The sequence below is a fragment of the Nymphaea colorata genome, chromosome 12 (assembly GCF_008831285.2).
Source record: "Nymphaea colorata isolate Beijing-Zhang1983 chromosome 12, ASM883128v2, whole genome shotgun sequence".
Taxonomy (NCBI): domain Eukaryota; kingdom Viridiplantae; phylum Streptophyta; class Magnoliopsida; order Nymphaeales; family Nymphaeaceae; genus Nymphaea; species Nymphaea colorata.
This window is the reverse complement of record NC_045149.1, coordinates 11,216,020-11,233,918: the sequence shown is the minus strand read 5'-3', so window position 1 is coordinate 11,233,918 and position 17,899 is coordinate 11,216,020. Positions and strand designations below refer to the sequence as shown.

Sequence of the window (17,899 nt, the reverse complement as noted above, 5' to 3'; positions counted from 1 at the left end):
GTCTATGAAAGCTTAAATTAGTGGTTGAATATGGGTGGATCTGAGTCCAGTTATATAGGATAGCCCCACGAAACTCGGGTCACTGCTGTTGGGGAAACTTACGATGTAGTGGAAGTTGCAAGTCGTCGCCTGTAAGATCACCAGCGGCATTAGTTCCATGTAGACCTCGTCCCTGTAGAAAACAGCAGAAGAGGAAGAGGAGGAAGTTGACGAGTATGTCAGTTTTTGGGGTTTCCTTCTAAGGGGCTCCTCGTGTGTAATCAACCTCGTAACTAATGTACAATATATTGGATACTTGAAAAGTTGCAAAAAAAAAAACCATTAAATGGAAAACCTCGCTGTAAACCTTGTTCTCAAGGCTGCAATTTCTACAGAAGTAGCCCGAGTAATCTTGGGAAACTACATCGTGATGGGGATAGATGAGTGGGTCGGGTCGTTATAGTGGTAGAGCCGGTTTCAACACCCGGACTTGGGGTCCCACACGCACGGACGCGTGTGCTTTAAGGGGGTAGATTGTAACACCCTAAAAGTTTAGTCCCGTATCGAAAATTGTGAGGGATCTTCAAGGACTTATAAATGGAGGCTTTAATGAGATGATTGTTTTGGTTCCTAGCCGTTTTAGGATTGAAACCGAAACTGCTAGGGGGCGGGTTGGGATCCGTTGAACCAGGGGCCCGAGCCCAGGAGTGGGTCGGGTTGTTAATAACTGCTAACTATATACTTAGAGGTTGTTTGATTGTTGTCCATTAAGACATGATAGACAGGATGTCATGTCTACTTAGAGGTTGTTTGATTGCTGTCCATTAAGACATGATAGACAGGATGTCATGTCTATTACACTGTTGTCATGTCCTTATAGACAATGATGTTTTTTGTCCACCATTTGATTACTTTAGGAACATAACACGACGTTTTACTTGTACGATGTTTGTTTCGTATATGTCTATTCTATCCTATGTTTGTTTTTGTCATGTCCAATCTGTTTGTTCTAAGACAAGTATAAAATTCATAACATGTTATAATCAATCCATTCGATAACACGATCTATAAAAAATCCACTCTTTCAATAGTGGACATATATATAACAAAAACATCATTACTCTAAAATGTTCAAACATTTATATAATCACCAGTATCAATTAAGTAAAACTACAAAATACAAATAATCTAAAATGTTCAACTGTTCAAAGCCATATGTTGGAAATGCATGCTAAAAATGCGTATTGAAAATGGGGGGAGGGAAAACAGGGGCCGGAAAAAACGAGCAAAGAGAGAGAGTGAAGACCACTTCTAAGAAACTAGTGCCTGTAAAACACATGGAGTCCACAACCATAAGCATTTGCTACCAACCAAATCTCATCCACATCATTAGTACAGTATAGCTCAAAGCAAATCACATTACTAAGACATGAAACTAGGCGGAGAAGAGCCAAATGGAAGGCCCAAAATCCAGGTTCATATCTGACGCCAATCCAACTTATGCTAGAAAAAATAAACAGAAGAGAAGATGATAAACAACGATTGGGAAAAGGGCGAAAAAGTGGACGCCCTTACCTCGACGAGAAGCTGCAACGGAAGCTACGGTTGGTCTGCTGGTAGACTACAAATGATAAACGGCAACGGGAAAATGGCATGAAAAAGGAGTAGAGCTGCGGTCAGGGAAAAGCAAAACAACAGCGAGAGAGATAGAGAGAAGCAGCCTGCGCCTAACCTCGACAGAGATACGAAAGAGTCGCTACTACGGAGAGCAGTCGTTCCTGCTAAGGAGGGGAGAAGAGAAAAATGAGGAGCTGCTGGTGAAGAGTCGGCCATTTCAACCCTCAAGAGGAAACCCCAGTAGAAGGGTTTCGAAGGAGGTGAGAGAGTACTAAACGCGAAAATCCAAAAGCAAATACGAACAGCCTCAAGGGATGCTGCGGTGGTCGCCCTCCAACGGAGATGGAGGAGAAGAAATGCTCGGAGGGTGGAGACGAAGGAGGAGGAGAGTAGGAGATAGGTCGAGGGCAAGGAGAGCTCGGGGTCGTGGGAGGCTGTTCCGTGATAAACCACGGAACGCAGTGGAACTCTTTAGCCTTTTGTACAACCTGTTCTTTGTCCATCGTGTCTTGAGCATTCTTTGTCCAACGTTTGTTTTGATTTTACTAAAACAGAACGCATCTATTCTGTTCCGTGGTGTTCCAATGCCATCAAACGACATCTAATGGAACATAAAGATTTTACTAAAAGGGGCATGCAATTAACCCATTGGTGCTTGCCTGCAGACGTCATAATTATAAGGGGGCGAAACCTTAAAAGAGAACCACACCGTCCTTCACTTGTTTTCCTTTTATTTTCCTTAATTTGATTAGATAATTTATCATTTTGATGAAATAATAAAATGAACGTTAATTTTAAGAAAGTGCAATTAAATGTTGCACCAAATTCTTCCAAATTAAGTTGTAATCCAGAGGCGCCTCATGCAATTGCCTCATTGGATAATACTGTTTCTCTTTTTCTCCCGCTCTTCTTGGTGTTTAGGGCTGCTTCGAAATTTGGGTGGTCTTACTATACTAGTTCATACAAATATTTGCAGTTTAGAAGAGTTGCCTCATCAGATTATATGGTTTATGGCTTGCAATCAAAGCAAATATTTTCCAAAAAAATATTTCACCTAAATATAGTTGTTATCGCAAGTACCCAAAAAAAAAAAAGTAAAAAATGGACCCAAATCAGTTTAAGCTTGGCAATTGAGACTTTAGGTAGATTCGAATCACATTCAGTTAATATTTTAAATCGTATTTACTTGAATTTAGGTTAATATCTGCTCTGCAGGATTTTTTTTCTATTAGTTTGTTGCATAAGATGTGTACCATAATTGCTCCACGACTTGAATTTGGATTCAAATCCACACAATCCAAATCCAATGTCAGTCAAATTTGGGCTGCTACCAAGTTGAGTCCTTGCAAATTTGTTAATTTTGCGCCCTTGATAGGATCAATTAACACAACTTGAAAATTAGTGTCTATCCTTTTGGATGGGCAGTTCTCTAGTGAAAGATGATGGCAAAGAATTTGTTTTGCGTGGCGTATCGGATTAGCCTCAACTAAATGATACAGCGTATCGGCTAGTATCAGCCATTAAGCATAGGCCCATGATATCAATTGCCGTTAAAATAATAATTTTTTATTTCTTCCCTTTATAATATGATCTTTAGAATATATTCACAAAAATTCCATAAAGTTGGACCCGCAATGCCCCATAATAAACTTTCATCAAGGCCTGTATATATCGGCTGATACGGGCCAATGAGAGTCATTTTTAACAACATTAATACAAACTATAGTAACAAAAAACGCGTTACTTCTGAAAAAAAAAATGAAAAACGCATGAGAAAATGAAATGCCATTTAAAACTAAAAAAAACACGTTTTTTTTAAACAATTAAAATGAAAAAAACACGTCTTTTTTACGTGTTCTTAACGTATTTTTTACTTTTTTTCATTTTTTAATATCAAACAGTTTTTTACATTATCTTTTGATATTTGTGTTATTATTTTCTCACTTATTTTATTTTCTTCTTTTTTTTTAGTTTTTTTTAATTTTTAAAAAATGACATTTTTTCTTATTTTTTTTAAGTTCACCGTATTATACTCGAGAAAAACCTTGCTGTTTGAAACTCTGAAAAAAGTTATTTGTGACAATGGTTAAAAACCGCCAAAATTAAATTCTCTCCTTATGTTTTAGGGTTGTAGCATAACTAAAAGGCAGGGTACACGTTGACAGCATGTTCTTGCTTTGATTGTCATTGGTGCGGCTTTTTTGGGCTGCTTAAAGGCGGCCCACTGCACACCCAAGCCATGACGCAGCGCACAACTTCGAAGGTAGGAAGAACTAGGAGTCTTCGAGCCTCTTTTTCTGAGCGCTGCTCACCTAAAAACTCTCCCCCTGCAGCTTATCTACTAGTAACAACACCGATCCAACTTACCTATCTAAGAATAAAACAAAGAGAGATTTAACTTACGCATGCAACTATCAGAGAAACATATTATTTTATGTATGTGTGTGAACGCCAATGGTATGGGAGGCTGAAACCTTCTCTAACTTGCGCTTAGCATCATTTATAACATCGAAGTGTGACGACCACGAAATTTGAATCATTCACCTGTTTGATATCAACCGCCTTCCTGCCCTCGACGCCTTCTACGTTCCAGATTTGCTTCAGCACCATGGATACAGAATGCAAAAGCAAAAGAAGGGTAATATTCGGGCTGTGAAAGAGCATATTCGATCTACGGTCTAAATCTATTCAATGATTTTGGCAAGCCTACAACCGCATGGCTACTGTTTTGAAAACTATAACGGAATAAGGAAAGTTCCTTTTTGTCCTTTTCTCCATAATTTCCTTTCTTCTTGGAGCAAGATCACATCGATGCATTGGAATCGGTGAAATTTTTTTCTCTCGGGATTTCTCTTATATATCTTTTATGGAGATATTATCTTTATCTCTATTTTGAAGATCGGTATCAGTTTAATTGTAAATAAAATTTTTAATATGACCAACATCTTGAATTTGTTCAAATTATATAAAAGCAGGAAAGAAAGGGAGGACGGTTCTTTTTCCATAGGCTTTGTAGGTAGAACCACATAAATGTTTGTCTTTTCTCTTTGTATTGGAATGGGTTTTCTAATTGGAAATAACCCAACTTTTGCTTGATTCTATAATTTTGGGCTTCTTCAATAGTTTTTATTTTATTTTTTTGAATGTTAGATTAAGGATCTATTCTGTTTGCCTTCGATTGCTTGAAGGGCTATCAAAATCTGCAATATACGGATAAAAATCAATTCCATTAAAATCTTTTCGGTAAAACAAGATCATCTCTATCCTTATAATTAATGTTCAATTTATGGCAGAATTGAATTAAAATGATAAAGAAGGAAATTAAAAGGCTCATTTCTCGTGAATAGAGGTCCTTAACTTCCGTTGACCCACATATCTACTTCTCTCTTCTCTATTTATTTTTGAATCCAAGTTTTCTTGCATGCATTCATTTAACGATGGCGATTCTTGTTCATGACATTCCATGCTATTAGGTTTATTGATGGATGAGTACGTGAAATTTTTCCATGCTCGTCCTCAACTTGTTGGCTATGTTCCATATGCATCCTCCTTCATTCTCACGGTTGCCAAAAGCCATCTTTCACTTCAACTTGGTCAAATCCGCCGTCAATGCCATAATAGCAGCTTGTACTTCCGCACGGAAATATTTTACAAGTGGTCAAAACTTAATAAATATAAATTATTTAACTTTTTCATCCCCGCAAATTTTGTACGTTGGAAGAAAATATTTTTATATTATTTGCTCATCTTTTTCGGTCTTCTTTCTGCCAAAATGGAAAAGATAGAAGGAGGTATTAGAATTTTAATTTAACCCATATAAAATTTGTCAAAAGTAAAATTCGCCCCTTTTTTTGGAAAATATAGCTCTGTCCTTTACAATTAAAAGTTCTTGGCTGACCTAAGGCCTGCATTTGGGTTGGTGTGGGCAGTTGCCCACACAGACTGGCAAAATTACTTATTCACCCTAACCATTTGCATATTTATATGAGCTACTCCTCAAGCTAACGCCTTGAGAATGAGTGACCCTTTTGACTCGCCTATAATGCATCTAAAAAAACCTCAATTATTGGAATCATTGCAATAGGAACTCGAAGTGTCGCGTTTAAACGTATAAATGGCAGACGTGCTAATAGCATTGAAAAAACAAAAAGCTTGAAAATATTGACGTTTAAAGTATGGCGATGGAGCAATTCCGAATGACAGTCAGGAAATTGATAACGAATCACAATTTCATTGATCCTAAAGTCTGCTTCTTGATTGTTCTAACATCTTCACGAATGAAGCACACTGTCCCTGGTGGCAGAATTATCAAATCAAACCAGATCACAGGAAGAAACTGGAAAGAAGAAAACGGTTGCCTGCGAGATATTAAAGTCGTCGTTCAAGATAACATTTGAAGCAAAAGTAGAGAGAGGAAGGAAGGCAAACACAATCTCGTTAAAAGTATGTCACATTCTTTCTATGTTTGTATTTCTTTTTTCTAGTCTATGAGGAACCCCGCAGATTACAGAGACTAAAGAGATGAGAACACTTGAGAGAGAAAAATGATGAAAAAACTTCAGTAGAAGAAGGATCTATGACCACTTTTCAACTGATACCCCAAGTCTTCCAGATCGTCTTCCACGCACTTCACAATCGACAAAGAAAGATTCAAAGCATAGAAAGAAGAACAAAAAGAGAGAGATACATGACTCAGAGAGTTTTCTGCTTCGTTTTTCGGCAAGGGAAGGAACCGAACAATGGACGTCCCCAGAATCACCAAGGAATGCAATGGACGTGACCCCAGAATCACCACCAACCAGAAATAAGCGTCCACTTCCCCTCTTCACACAGGATTTCTATCGGCCTCCGCAATCTCCTCCGTCTCGCCGGAGACCTCCTCGAGAGACCTTCCCTTCGACTCCGGCACCAGGAAGGTGAACAAGAACCCAAGCAGGTTGCAGCCGGCCAGCACGAACAGCGAGTTCCTCACCCCGATTCCCGGCCGGTAACCCTTGTCAACCTTGGCTGGGTCGGGGCTCTGCGCCGCGTAGAGGAAACCGAAAGCGCCCACCATCGCCCCGGCCTTCCCCGCGGCCGCCGATATCCCGTGGCACGTCGACCGCAGCCTCGCCGGGAATATCTCCGCCGGCACCACGAACGTCGTCGCGTTTGGTCCGAAGTTCGAGAAGAAGAAGGTGAGCGCGTACAGCACCACGAAGCCGATCCGGTTGTCGGGGACGAGCCAGTGGTCGTAAGGGATGGCGAGCGCCAGCATGAAGACGGTCATGAACCCGAAGCCGCCGATCTGGATGTAGAACCGCCCGATCCGGTCGATGAAAGCCACGGTGAACCAGTAGCCCGGGACGGTGGAGCAGAGGGCGATAAGCGTCTGGGCTCGGGAGATGTGGAACACCTCCTCGATCGCTCCCATCGTCTTCGCCTTCGGGATCCACCCCACCGCCGAGAAGATGTCCTTCTGGAACAAGTTCTGGCTGTAGAACGCTATGTCCAGGAGGAACCAGGTGCTCGTCGTCCCAAGGAGCCGCATCCCGTACCGGCTCGCAAACTCCGAGCTGAACAGCCCGAACCGGTTCGACCTGTCCGTGGCGAGCTCCTCGGCCTTGGCCTGCTCCGCCTCGATCTCGACGTTGAGCACCCTGGACATGTCCGCCGCTGCGCGCTTCGCGTCGCGAGCAACAAGCGCCGTGAATCTCGCCGTCTCCGGCATGCGCGCGCGCCAGTAGTAAGTAAGCGCGGCGGGGAGGGCGCCGAACATCAGGATCAAACGCCAGACGTAGTCGGCCTGGGGAGGGACGGAAAGCACGGGGTCGACCTCAAAGCTAGGCGCGGGATAGGCGGCTCGGAAGGAGGACGAAATGGCGATGGCGATCATCCCGCCGGCGAGGATGCCGAATCCCTGCATGGCGAACACGGCGGCAATGAAGGCCCCCCTCGTCTTCTTGTTGGCGTACTCGGACATGATGGTGGCGGAGAGCGGGTAGTCGCCGCCGATGCCGAAGCCCAGCCAGAAACGGAAGAAACAGAGGGTGGCCATCACGGCGGTGGGAGACTTCCCCAAGGAGAGCCCCGATGCAACGGAGCAGACGACCATGAGCATGAGAGTCAGGCCATAGACGCGCTTCCGTCCGAGCTTGTCGCCGAGCCACCCGAAGAAGACCTGCCCAGCGAGAGTGCCGCAGAAGGCGACGCCATTGACGGCCGCGGAGACGTTAGGCGGGAGGCTGCCGGGCTTGCCGGAGCCCGGCTCGTAGTAATAGATCCGCCCGAGCAGTTTGGTGACGAGCGAGATGCAGAACAAATCGTAAGCGTCGGTGAAGAAGCCCATCCCCGCGACGATTATCGCCGTGAAGTGGTACCATTGCGTCTTGGCGACGTCCAGCGCGTTGAGCACCTGCAGCTGCTCCCTCGCCATTGTCGTCCCCACAGGAGACTTCCCTTCTCTCTTCCCCTTCCTCCTCCTGCGCCCCCTCTTCTTATATTGCCTTCTCCTGTAACCCTAACTGCTTCGAGACGTCCTCTTGGGGATCCTGGATTTTTGCGTTCAACTCAATCAGATAACCACAAAAACCTTCCTTGTGTTACGTTCTTATCGTTATCAATCAGCTACTAAAACATAAACCAAATGTGACCAAATACTTCATCATACAGATAGAGATAAGCCAATGAAGGAAGAGAGAGAGAGAGAGAGACATAAACCAGATGAAACCAAATATTTCAATCTACAAACATATAAACCAAATATTTCAATCTATATATATATATATAGATATTAGGGAGGATAAAGAAAAAGAGTCTCACCCAAGAGAATTGGAGGAGAGTTGGAGTGGGGAGGGTGGGGGGAGGAAGGGTCGGTATTTAAGGGGTGGGAAGAGGGGATCTCGGAAGGCATATGCTCTTTGCCGCTTCTGGTTCCTCTGGTCAGAAGAGGAAACCGGGGTTTGTGGGGCGGGTTGGTTAAAAGGAACTGGATTCCTGTGACCATATACAGCCTATATCAAAAGCCAATGTACGTCGACCTTTTACACGTCTCAAACCTGCTGGAAATTAACCGGAGACAAGAGGTAATTAACTTTTTGTAAAAGAAGAGCAGGAATTTAAGATATTTTAATGATCCTTTAATTAGAGTACTGGAATATGCCACCACCGGATCCGAAGGAGGGAGCACAGCCTGTGTCCATGCTTGCCGTTCCTCAACTTTTACAGCTCTCGGCTCCTTTTATACGGAAAATAAAAGTTTTTTTTACGCATAATCTGTAAAACCATATTTTCATCTACATCTAAAATATGCACTAATCATGTTTTCAACATACATTGTTATTGAGCTTTCTTTAAGTTACACATACACCAAAGCTTCTTGGAACGTAACCAGAGCGGCAGAGCAAGAAAAAATTAACTAAGGGGCTCTTAATATATAAAAATTCAATTTTTTAAGGAACACTAATTGTGTAAAAGAGAAAAGTTACTTAGATATCAATACAAAAATGAAAGTTTCTTTTTGGATCCATGTGGGCAATTGCCCACACGTAGTTCAAACCTGCCTCTGCCTCTGCCTCTGAACGTAGCTAATATCTTTAAGTTGGACAAACTCCAAGGAGCATTGCATAGCTGCTTGAGCCTGCTGGCATGTAAAGAGTATGTCATCGCTTCGATTCACATGAATGCTACTCTTCTCCATGAAGCAAGGGTAACTCAAGATGAGGTAATAGGGGAAAGCTTCGGCTTCTCGGATGTCATCCCCATTAAGCTGTATAACAGTTCAGCATCCTAACAATGATAGGATTTTTGCAAGTTGTCCCCTCATGCAAACAATGGACATGCACACAAACCACAACGATTCATTTTTGAAAGAATGTTTTTGATATGGCGTTCCGTGGGTTCTACTAGTGATCCCCATAGAATAGATGGACGGGAGCACCTTGTTCTGCATGTGCTGTTCTTCTACCAATCAGACGCGACCTGTAAAGTTCATCAAAATAATGGCAGTAATATGCAAGTTAGAAACTCATCATCGAGCCTTACCATGTAACCTTTGTAAATTTGTATTTAGCATAACCAGTTTCTTCTATACTCTAAGCCCGAGGAGCCCAATGTTTGATCATGCAACTGCAATCGTTTACAACTTGGTCTGCCATGAGATGATAAGTGTATGGTAGAAGGGAGAAGGAGTTGGGTAGGAGCTTGGGCTTCATCTGGAAAGGTAAATAATAAAAAAAACTTAACTCCTTGAGAATAATCATATGTAATTTAATAAAAGAAATTGAATTCTGCCAGATACCTCTATTGCCTGGTAGATTTTTTTTTTTCATCCCTAAAATCAACAAAAAAAAAAACATTGCTAAATGTTTTGAAAAAATCATGGTCAAACAAAAACCATGGCCAAAATAATAAAAAAAGAAGATCTGGCGGCAGATTTCAATTTCTCAATATCATAATATTGTCTGCACTGATGAAGTAGTCTTGGTGATAGGCACACTAATCCGACTTCTCTAACATGTATCTGCTCATATATGCTTTTGTCTAGCTATTATACCACCAAATCGTAATTTGATATTATCCATGGAAGGAATTAATCCTTTGCAAGTGTATCTGCCACATTTCGCTTGCCATCTGTATTATCTTCTCAGTCTTGGATTCTCTCGCGTCCTAGAGCAGTTGTGAAGATGATTTGTGATCAAACTGCTGTTGGAGCTTAGTTTTAGTTTGTTTGAAGTTTTGACCTTATCCTGTAAGGATCCATCTATTGTAATTGGATCCAAATTACATTATCCAAATCTTGTTCACAATATGGGCTCAAATCGTGGTCAATCCCTTTCACCATATAAAGGGACATGGACCTTATTCGATTTCGTACCCTCTTAGAGGCGGTAGAAAAAACTACTCACCCTGAAAAGGAAAAAAATTCAAACTCGAACGGGTCAATAGACCAAGTTTCAAGTACATTTTAAAGTGAAATGACAGAAAAGCTATCTTTTATGGGTTAAATTTAACGAAGTAAAACCAAAATTTTGTGGTCTTATTGGATTCTTGGAAAATAAAATAATGTTTTTGATATGTGTATATAAAAGGCATCTGTATATGTGTGCGTATCTTATTTTTATATACTCTAACATAGAATTGAAAGTGCCATCACGTTGTTTTATAGTCTCATATGTCGCAGTACGTTTTACTTGCTTATATTCTAAAATGTTTGTAAATTGTCATTTCAAAAAGTTCTTTGGAAAATATTAATGAAATATCATAATGTTTATCCTCGTCAAGTTTGAGATGTCAAAAAACAGTTTTCTGTTGGAATATGGCCCTGAGTTACCTGTAAAAGGTGTCTCCATCGGCTGCCTGCCTCTAGGAGGTATGTCCATGAATTGCTTTCAAGAGGTTCATCCAAGAGGTGTCTCCAAGTGATACCTCCAAGAGATGTGTCCGCTGTTGGGCTCCGAAAGAGAAACCAGGGAGTTTATAAATAAATTAAGACCCTATATATATATATATATATATATATATATATATATATATATATATATATATATATATATATATATATATATAGAGAGAGAGAGAGAGAGAGAGAGACCAGGGAGTTTATAAATAAATTAAGACCCTATATATATATATATATATATATATATATATATATATATATATATATATATATATATATATATATATATATATATAGAGAGAGAGAGAGAGAGAGAGAGAGAGCCAGAAATTTTGGCTAAAATGGCACTAACTCAATAAATTTAGTGCTTTTAGAGGTATATATATATATATGTAAGCAATCAAATATATCAAAGCATTAATGTAAAAGTAACCATACTTTGTGAAGATGGTGTGTGGGCAACTGCCCACACAAGCCACAGTGGTGCCGCCATTGTCGTAAAGACTTCCTAAAGCAAACTCTTAAACAGGTTGGGACGTGCTAGTTTGTGAAGGTCTTGGGAAATGCTAAGAATAGTAATAATAAATTAACATAATGTAATTAACTAATTTGTAGTAGAAAATAAAGAACTAAATGAATTAAGAAAACTCCACATATCATGAAACTCTTTCACAAAATACATGGCTACGCTGCGGTGGTCAAGTAACACAACAATGAAAAGTGGGACCTTGAACTTAGCTCCGAATCGACCCATAACCAGGTGCACCAATCTCATGTTGGTAACGGAATTATTAAATAACAATGTGCTACTCGAGTTTACTCGAGTTTAATCGAGTCGAGCTCCCAGGTAATGTAATTTGAACTCGACTTATTTATAAGCTTGAGTTTAATTGAGCAAGTTTGAGTCAAGCTCGAGCTGGCCACACTTAGTTCACGCGTGCACCATGATCTAATATAGATTTAAGTGACTGATAACCATCATTCGTTTCAGAAAGAAAACTATGCTACATGCACCTGTGCTTGTGCTGCTTATTGGGAAGAAAACGGTGAAAGGCAATGAAGAATCCCTATCCAAAAGTGTGCTTACAAAAATGTCTTCTACATTAAGGTCTACATTAAGGTTGTGTTTGATAGCCTTGGATCTTAAATTCGAGGCTACATTAAAAGATGTGCTCCTCAAAATCTTCAGTTTAAACAAACTAAGAGTCTTTGTAACGTAGATTGTTAAAAACCATGAATTTAAGGTTGGATTCAAGAGGGAGGGAGGGATCCGACCTTAAATCCATAGATATGAGATATCTCAATTCTCAGATCACCACGGACCTTAGACCCACGGTGAGCCTAAGTGCTGGGAAAAGGAAAAAAATATGAATGCTTGCACTCTAAATCCATCTCTTATCTCAAAATAGTAATATATATATATATCTCCCCCAAAATGATGGGTAGTGAAATTGGTCAGGCTACTACATTTTTGCTGGCATTGATAGATGTTGGTCTTGGGTTTAGAGGTACAATTTAACGGACCGGAATGTTCACACTCTCTCTCTCTCGTTGTGTGAATGGTATATTCACTCAAGAATGAGAGGTTTCATGAAAAGGAACCTGCAATTACGCAATGACAACTAGTCATTGTCACAAATATTGTTTTTAGAGTTTTGTTTGCAACAAAATTGTTTTCTTGGGAATTGCTAAATCTCTTGGCAAATTTTAAATAAGTTGAAAAAAAGGAAAATCCTAGAAACTGACGAAAATACAAAAAATGCAGAAAAAACAAAATAAGAAAACGTGAAAACCCTTTTTTTTGGCTTTTTTTTTTTTACTTTTTTTTTCTCTCGTTTTTTCGACTGATTTCTTTTCAAATGTTCTTATGTTTTTTTGGAAAAAAACATGTTCTCTCTTATATTGATTTAGGGACAGCTATAGCAACTGTAACACCACTCTTTTGAGAAAGAAATTCAGAATCATGTCACCATTGGATACATAAGTTGCATGTTAGAAGACCCTTGTGAACTCACACTTTAGGGGTTGTTTGGTGCCATGGACACTTGATCAGTGTCTCAAGAATTCGTAAGGCACTTACATCTCTGGTACCAAATGTCCCCTTGAGTAACAATTATGGCCTGCACCAGCACGACTTGTGTCCTTAGTAGCCTCGTCGCTTCAAGAGGTGCAGAAATTTGCAATTTTAGAGAGCCAAAATCAAGTGATTCAAGTTGAATTGCCCGATTTTCACCTTATTTCAGCTATTCCTATGACAATCCGCTGATTTTCTACCATTTTGGAAATCACCCCATGAAACGAATCGCAATAATGCCGACTCGATTCAAATTGGCAGATTCAAACCGATTCACAATCATTCTGATAACACTGGTAGGAACAACATTTGCAGAAATTTGCAATTGTAGCAAGGCACAATCAGGCGATTCGAGTTGAATCGCCCGATTAATTTTCGCCTGATATCAGCTATTATTATGAAAATCCACTGATTTCTACAAGTCTGGAATCGCACCTTGAATTGAATAGAAATAGTGCCGATTCGTTTCAAATCGGCAGCTTCAAACCGATTCACACTGATTTTGATAATACTTGCAGGAACAACATCGTGGATTTGTATAATGGACATGTCTTTTAAAAAATTGTCAGAAAGGAAACTAAATTTGATCAAGACTGCCCTTACTTCTATATTATCAGCTGATTAAGAAGAAAGGGACCCAGAAATTGGTGGTGCAAATATATAGACTTGATCACCTCAGATTAACCCAGGCCATCCACATAATATGATGGGTGTGATTCCTCATAGTGAGTTCCACATCCAAAGCCAAATTGGATCCACTAAAATGAATCTGAATCATCTTCAATTAATTTGACATCTGTGCATTTGTATATAGATTGTTAGTCACGTTCGGCTTCGCAAATTCGAGATTAGAACTTGATAAGACTGAGGAGCAGAGCCACAAGTGGGTATGTGTAGGCAATTGCCCACACGGTCCAATGAAAATCTCTTCTTTACAAATTGCACAACCCTAATTTTTACATATTTATATATAAAATGCCTCTTAAATATATAGTGACTGCCCCTCAGCCAAATATGTATGTTTCCAAGTCAAAATTCAAAAATTTTTAATATCACTTGAATCCAACTTTTGTTGCTGAATCCATAGTCAGACAGATTGTAACTGATCTAAAACGAAATCTAAATGTAGAATTAGATTCATATATACGTATGTACTTGAACAAATCCAACCCCACAATATTGCAATATTTACCAGTTCCAATCTGTTAAATTTGTTAAAGAGCATGCACTCTATCTATAAACGTCGCATTGTGAATAGGTCTCGATGTGGATTGAACCTAAACTGTTCTTAAATGTTTATCTGCATCCATTCCTAATTCTGAACCAAGGCCAATCTGATAAATGCGTGTTGGATCTGATGTACATTCAAACAATATTTTGATGATCAAAATGGTTGGGGATGTCCATGGGTTGGTAAGATCCGATTGAAAAAAAAAAAAAAAAGTGGACCTCAAATCCTAATCGGACCCACAGTCGGAATGTGCATAGTATAAGAAGCTAGACCCACATTCAAAGCCGGGAACTCAATAAGGATGCAACCCAAATAGCTTTAAATTTATGATCTTACCCTTGTTGGGTCTTGTTTCACTTTCAAAGCCTCAACTCTAGGCCTGAATTTGGTTAAGGAGAATCCCATTAGGTTGAATATGGTAAATTCGGATCTGATCTGAATCCAAACTATTCATGTCCTTATAATTGCTGAAATCATATTCCACTTGAATTGATTCACTCTGAGAGGCATACCGTAGCTGGTTGAACTGACAGACAGGTGAAAATTAGTCTAAGTGGCTAAATCCAAATTCAAAACCAGGAACTCAATAAGTGTGCAACACAATTAGCTTTAAAAGTTGTGCTCTTACCCTTGTTGGGCCCTGTTTCAATTTCAAAAATTCAACTCTATGCCTGAACCTACTCATGGAGAATCCTATTTAGTCGAATATGATAAATGCGGATCTTATCTGAATCCAAACGATTCATGTCCTTATAATTGCCCAACTTATATTCCGCTTGAACTGATCCATCGGGCTGACAGGCTGTTTAAAATCTAGTCATCAGTTTGATTTCTGTGGACGGTACTCCTCTAGACTACAAATGGTGGATAGTTAACACTATAGTTGACAGGTATTCCGCTCTCCAACCAGGCTCTAGAGTAACACTGAACCCCATGAATGCAGAGGAGGCCTTCGGCCTCTTAGAGGAGTCTCCACCACTTGAATTGCTCCATGCTACCCAACTCAAAGAAATAACCTCATGCATGCCAACATCAGAAAAAGAATCTAAAACCTTTGAAATTTGTTATCAAGAGGGGTTTGGCAAATGTGGACGCGTGTCATCCTAAGGCACCGAAAGTAGTCTTGACTCTGGAGGGTGGGAAAAAGGAGAAGGCTTCAGCTTTCATTCGGACAGTGCGATTAGCCTCCCACTCACCGGAAAAAAAGAAGGATTTGGCAAATGAAAACATCTGGTTGACTGTGTTTGGTAGGAAACTGAAAGCTTCCAACTTGACCTTTCTTCTGCAAATGGATTTGGCAAAAAGGTCTGGTCGATGCATGACGCGTCTCCTTCTTTCAAGTGGCCACTGACAATATACACACAAACCAGACCCACCACTTGTACGCACATTTTGTGAGCACTATGACGAGATATCGGCCACTTTGAGGAGGGATGTGTCCACTTCCCGTCCTTTACACATGCATCACTCATGTCCCCAGAGAACAAACAAGCCTTCCTTTCATCACTAATGTCTTCTTTGATAAGGGAGTGATCATTTAGTGCATCTGAGTGGATGTGGTCAGCCTTTGCTCAGGCACTTACAACAAGGGTTGGAAGATGAAACCACTTTCAGTGTTGATAATGTTGCTCCATATTGTAGCGTATCGGATGATATGTTTTGCCCTTGTCAATGTAATACAGGGTCGATACTTGTTTATATTTTTTATTTTTTTGTTTCCAAATCGATTTAAAACATTCTAAATTTATTTTAAAATTTTAAAAATCCAATAGGAGTATGTTAATATGGGACAAAATGTAATGATGCATATTGACTAAAATATAGGGATGTCAATATACTTGATTTTGTTCGGATGTCTCTGTTTTGAAAAAAAATAATTTTTAAATATCCGATTGGATTCGAATATACATAAATGTCTGATCGGATTCAGATACAAATTGGATTTGGATTTAAACAAATATTCAACCCATATTTTGAAATCAGATCAGATTCGGCTCAAAATTTGGATTCAGATTGAGATGTGAACGTAAATTCAGATTCGGATTGGATATGGATTGTGAAATTAGATATTGGATTTTGGATTCTGATCACTTTTCTTCATTCATATTTGAATCCAAATTCAAATATGAATATGTAAATAAGATACGGTTAAGAGTATATCTGATTCGAATCGGATCTGTTGACATCCCTACTAAAACACTATATCAATCGATATGTTGTATTGGTATGCGAACTAATTATTTACTAACAGGTTGCTTGCTCAGCTTACAAAAAGCTTCTACACCCCCATCTTTTTCTCAAACTCAATACAAGCTCATTCCCATACTTTTATGAGGTCTTAGGTATTTCTCTTAGCTCAGATGTCTTAACAATTTGACTAAAGGGAATCCTTCGGGTCCGGGGGTGTTTGAATACCTTTCATTTGCTCAAGTTTTAGCCTCCTTAAGGTTTGAGTCCAGGGATCTTGTGTTCCTTTTCACCCACACACACATAATATATGTATATATATATCAAACAACCCATCAGAGGTTTTCCTTTTTCTTCTACATGTCAGTTTTTTTCTCTTTTTGACCATGTTAGATTATAGCTAGCAACCAACCCAACGCCTTTATACAGTATTATTGCCTAGTAAGTTAATCCCTCTTCACTACCTTGGCCTTGTGCACATTAGAATACTGAATTTTAGCCCACTTAACCTACTAGACAGGTGTGTGAAGACTGTTGGAGTGTAGAGCTTGAACAGTACTTAATAAGCTTATTGTATTTTGTGTTTGGGGTAACCCCCATGTTTGAGATCTTGGCAGCTTCTTGTGTTGCTTTGATGCTTCTGTGATAGTGAAAAACTCCGTGCGGCCACAGGAAAACATTAACTCCAAACCACGTAAACTCCTGTCTTTTTTTTTTTCTTCTTTCTCTTCTTCAGTTTCTTGACTGATGTGGGCAATTGCCCACACCAGTCTCTTAAAATTTCTTTATTTTTAAATAGACATTTATTCTTATATATATATATATATATATATATAAAAGTGCCCCACTAGATATGAATATTTTTAAACGAGTGCCCTTCCATCCATCCAATTTTTCTGGCTCAGCCACTGAAAGACGCCAATGAACAGTTCCCATGTTCAGTTTCCTAGCTTCAACCCCATTTTGCCAGCTACCTGAGTTACGACTTTGGGATTGAACATGGACAGATTCCCCCATCACTTTCATGGATTTGAAACACCCCAATCCTTCATACGCGACGAAAAAAAGGCGTCCCCATTACTTAATTTGGCCGCTTTATGCTTTGGAAAGGTCCTTGCTTGAGTTGTAAGAAAAACGAAATAAGCAGAGCCATTCAATGTGCCTTGGTTAGCAATTTTTGAAAGCAAAGTCAGTAGTGGAGACGCATCGAACACAGGGGATGCTAGCCGCTCTTTATTTCCAGGAGAATCGAAGGCATTTCCTAGAGTTTCTAGGTTTTTCCTGCAGGTACAGAGACAAACGTCTCGTTTCTTCATTGGTTTGCTCTTCGTTTTCATTGACCATTTTAGCCGCAAAGACGCAGAGATCGAGAGGTAGACAGACCACGAGGATGAGCACAGACCTTAGAAAACTGAGACGTGATAACCTTATT

General features: G+C 39.9%; 1 protein-coding gene across 1 annotated transcript; it reads right to left on the bottom strand.

Moving 5' to 3' along the window:
* Nucleotides 1–6,036: 6,036 nt before the first annotated feature.
* LOC116266412 (inorganic phosphate transporter 1-4-like) lies at nucleotides 6,037–8,427 on the bottom strand. The gene is made up of 2 exons (XM_031647621.2): nucleotides 8,398–8,427; nucleotides 6,037–8,126 (listed from the first exon to the last, which is right to left on the bottom strand). The coding sequence occupies exon 2, from the start codon at nucleotides 8,009–8,011 to the stop codon at nucleotides 6,422–6,424; it is 1,590 nt and encodes a 529-aa protein (XP_031503481.1). The 5' UTR covers nucleotides 8,012–8,126; nucleotides 8,398–8,427; the 3' UTR covers nucleotides 6,037–6,421.
* Between the last annotated feature and the right edge of the window lie 9,472 nt (nucleotides 8,428–17,899).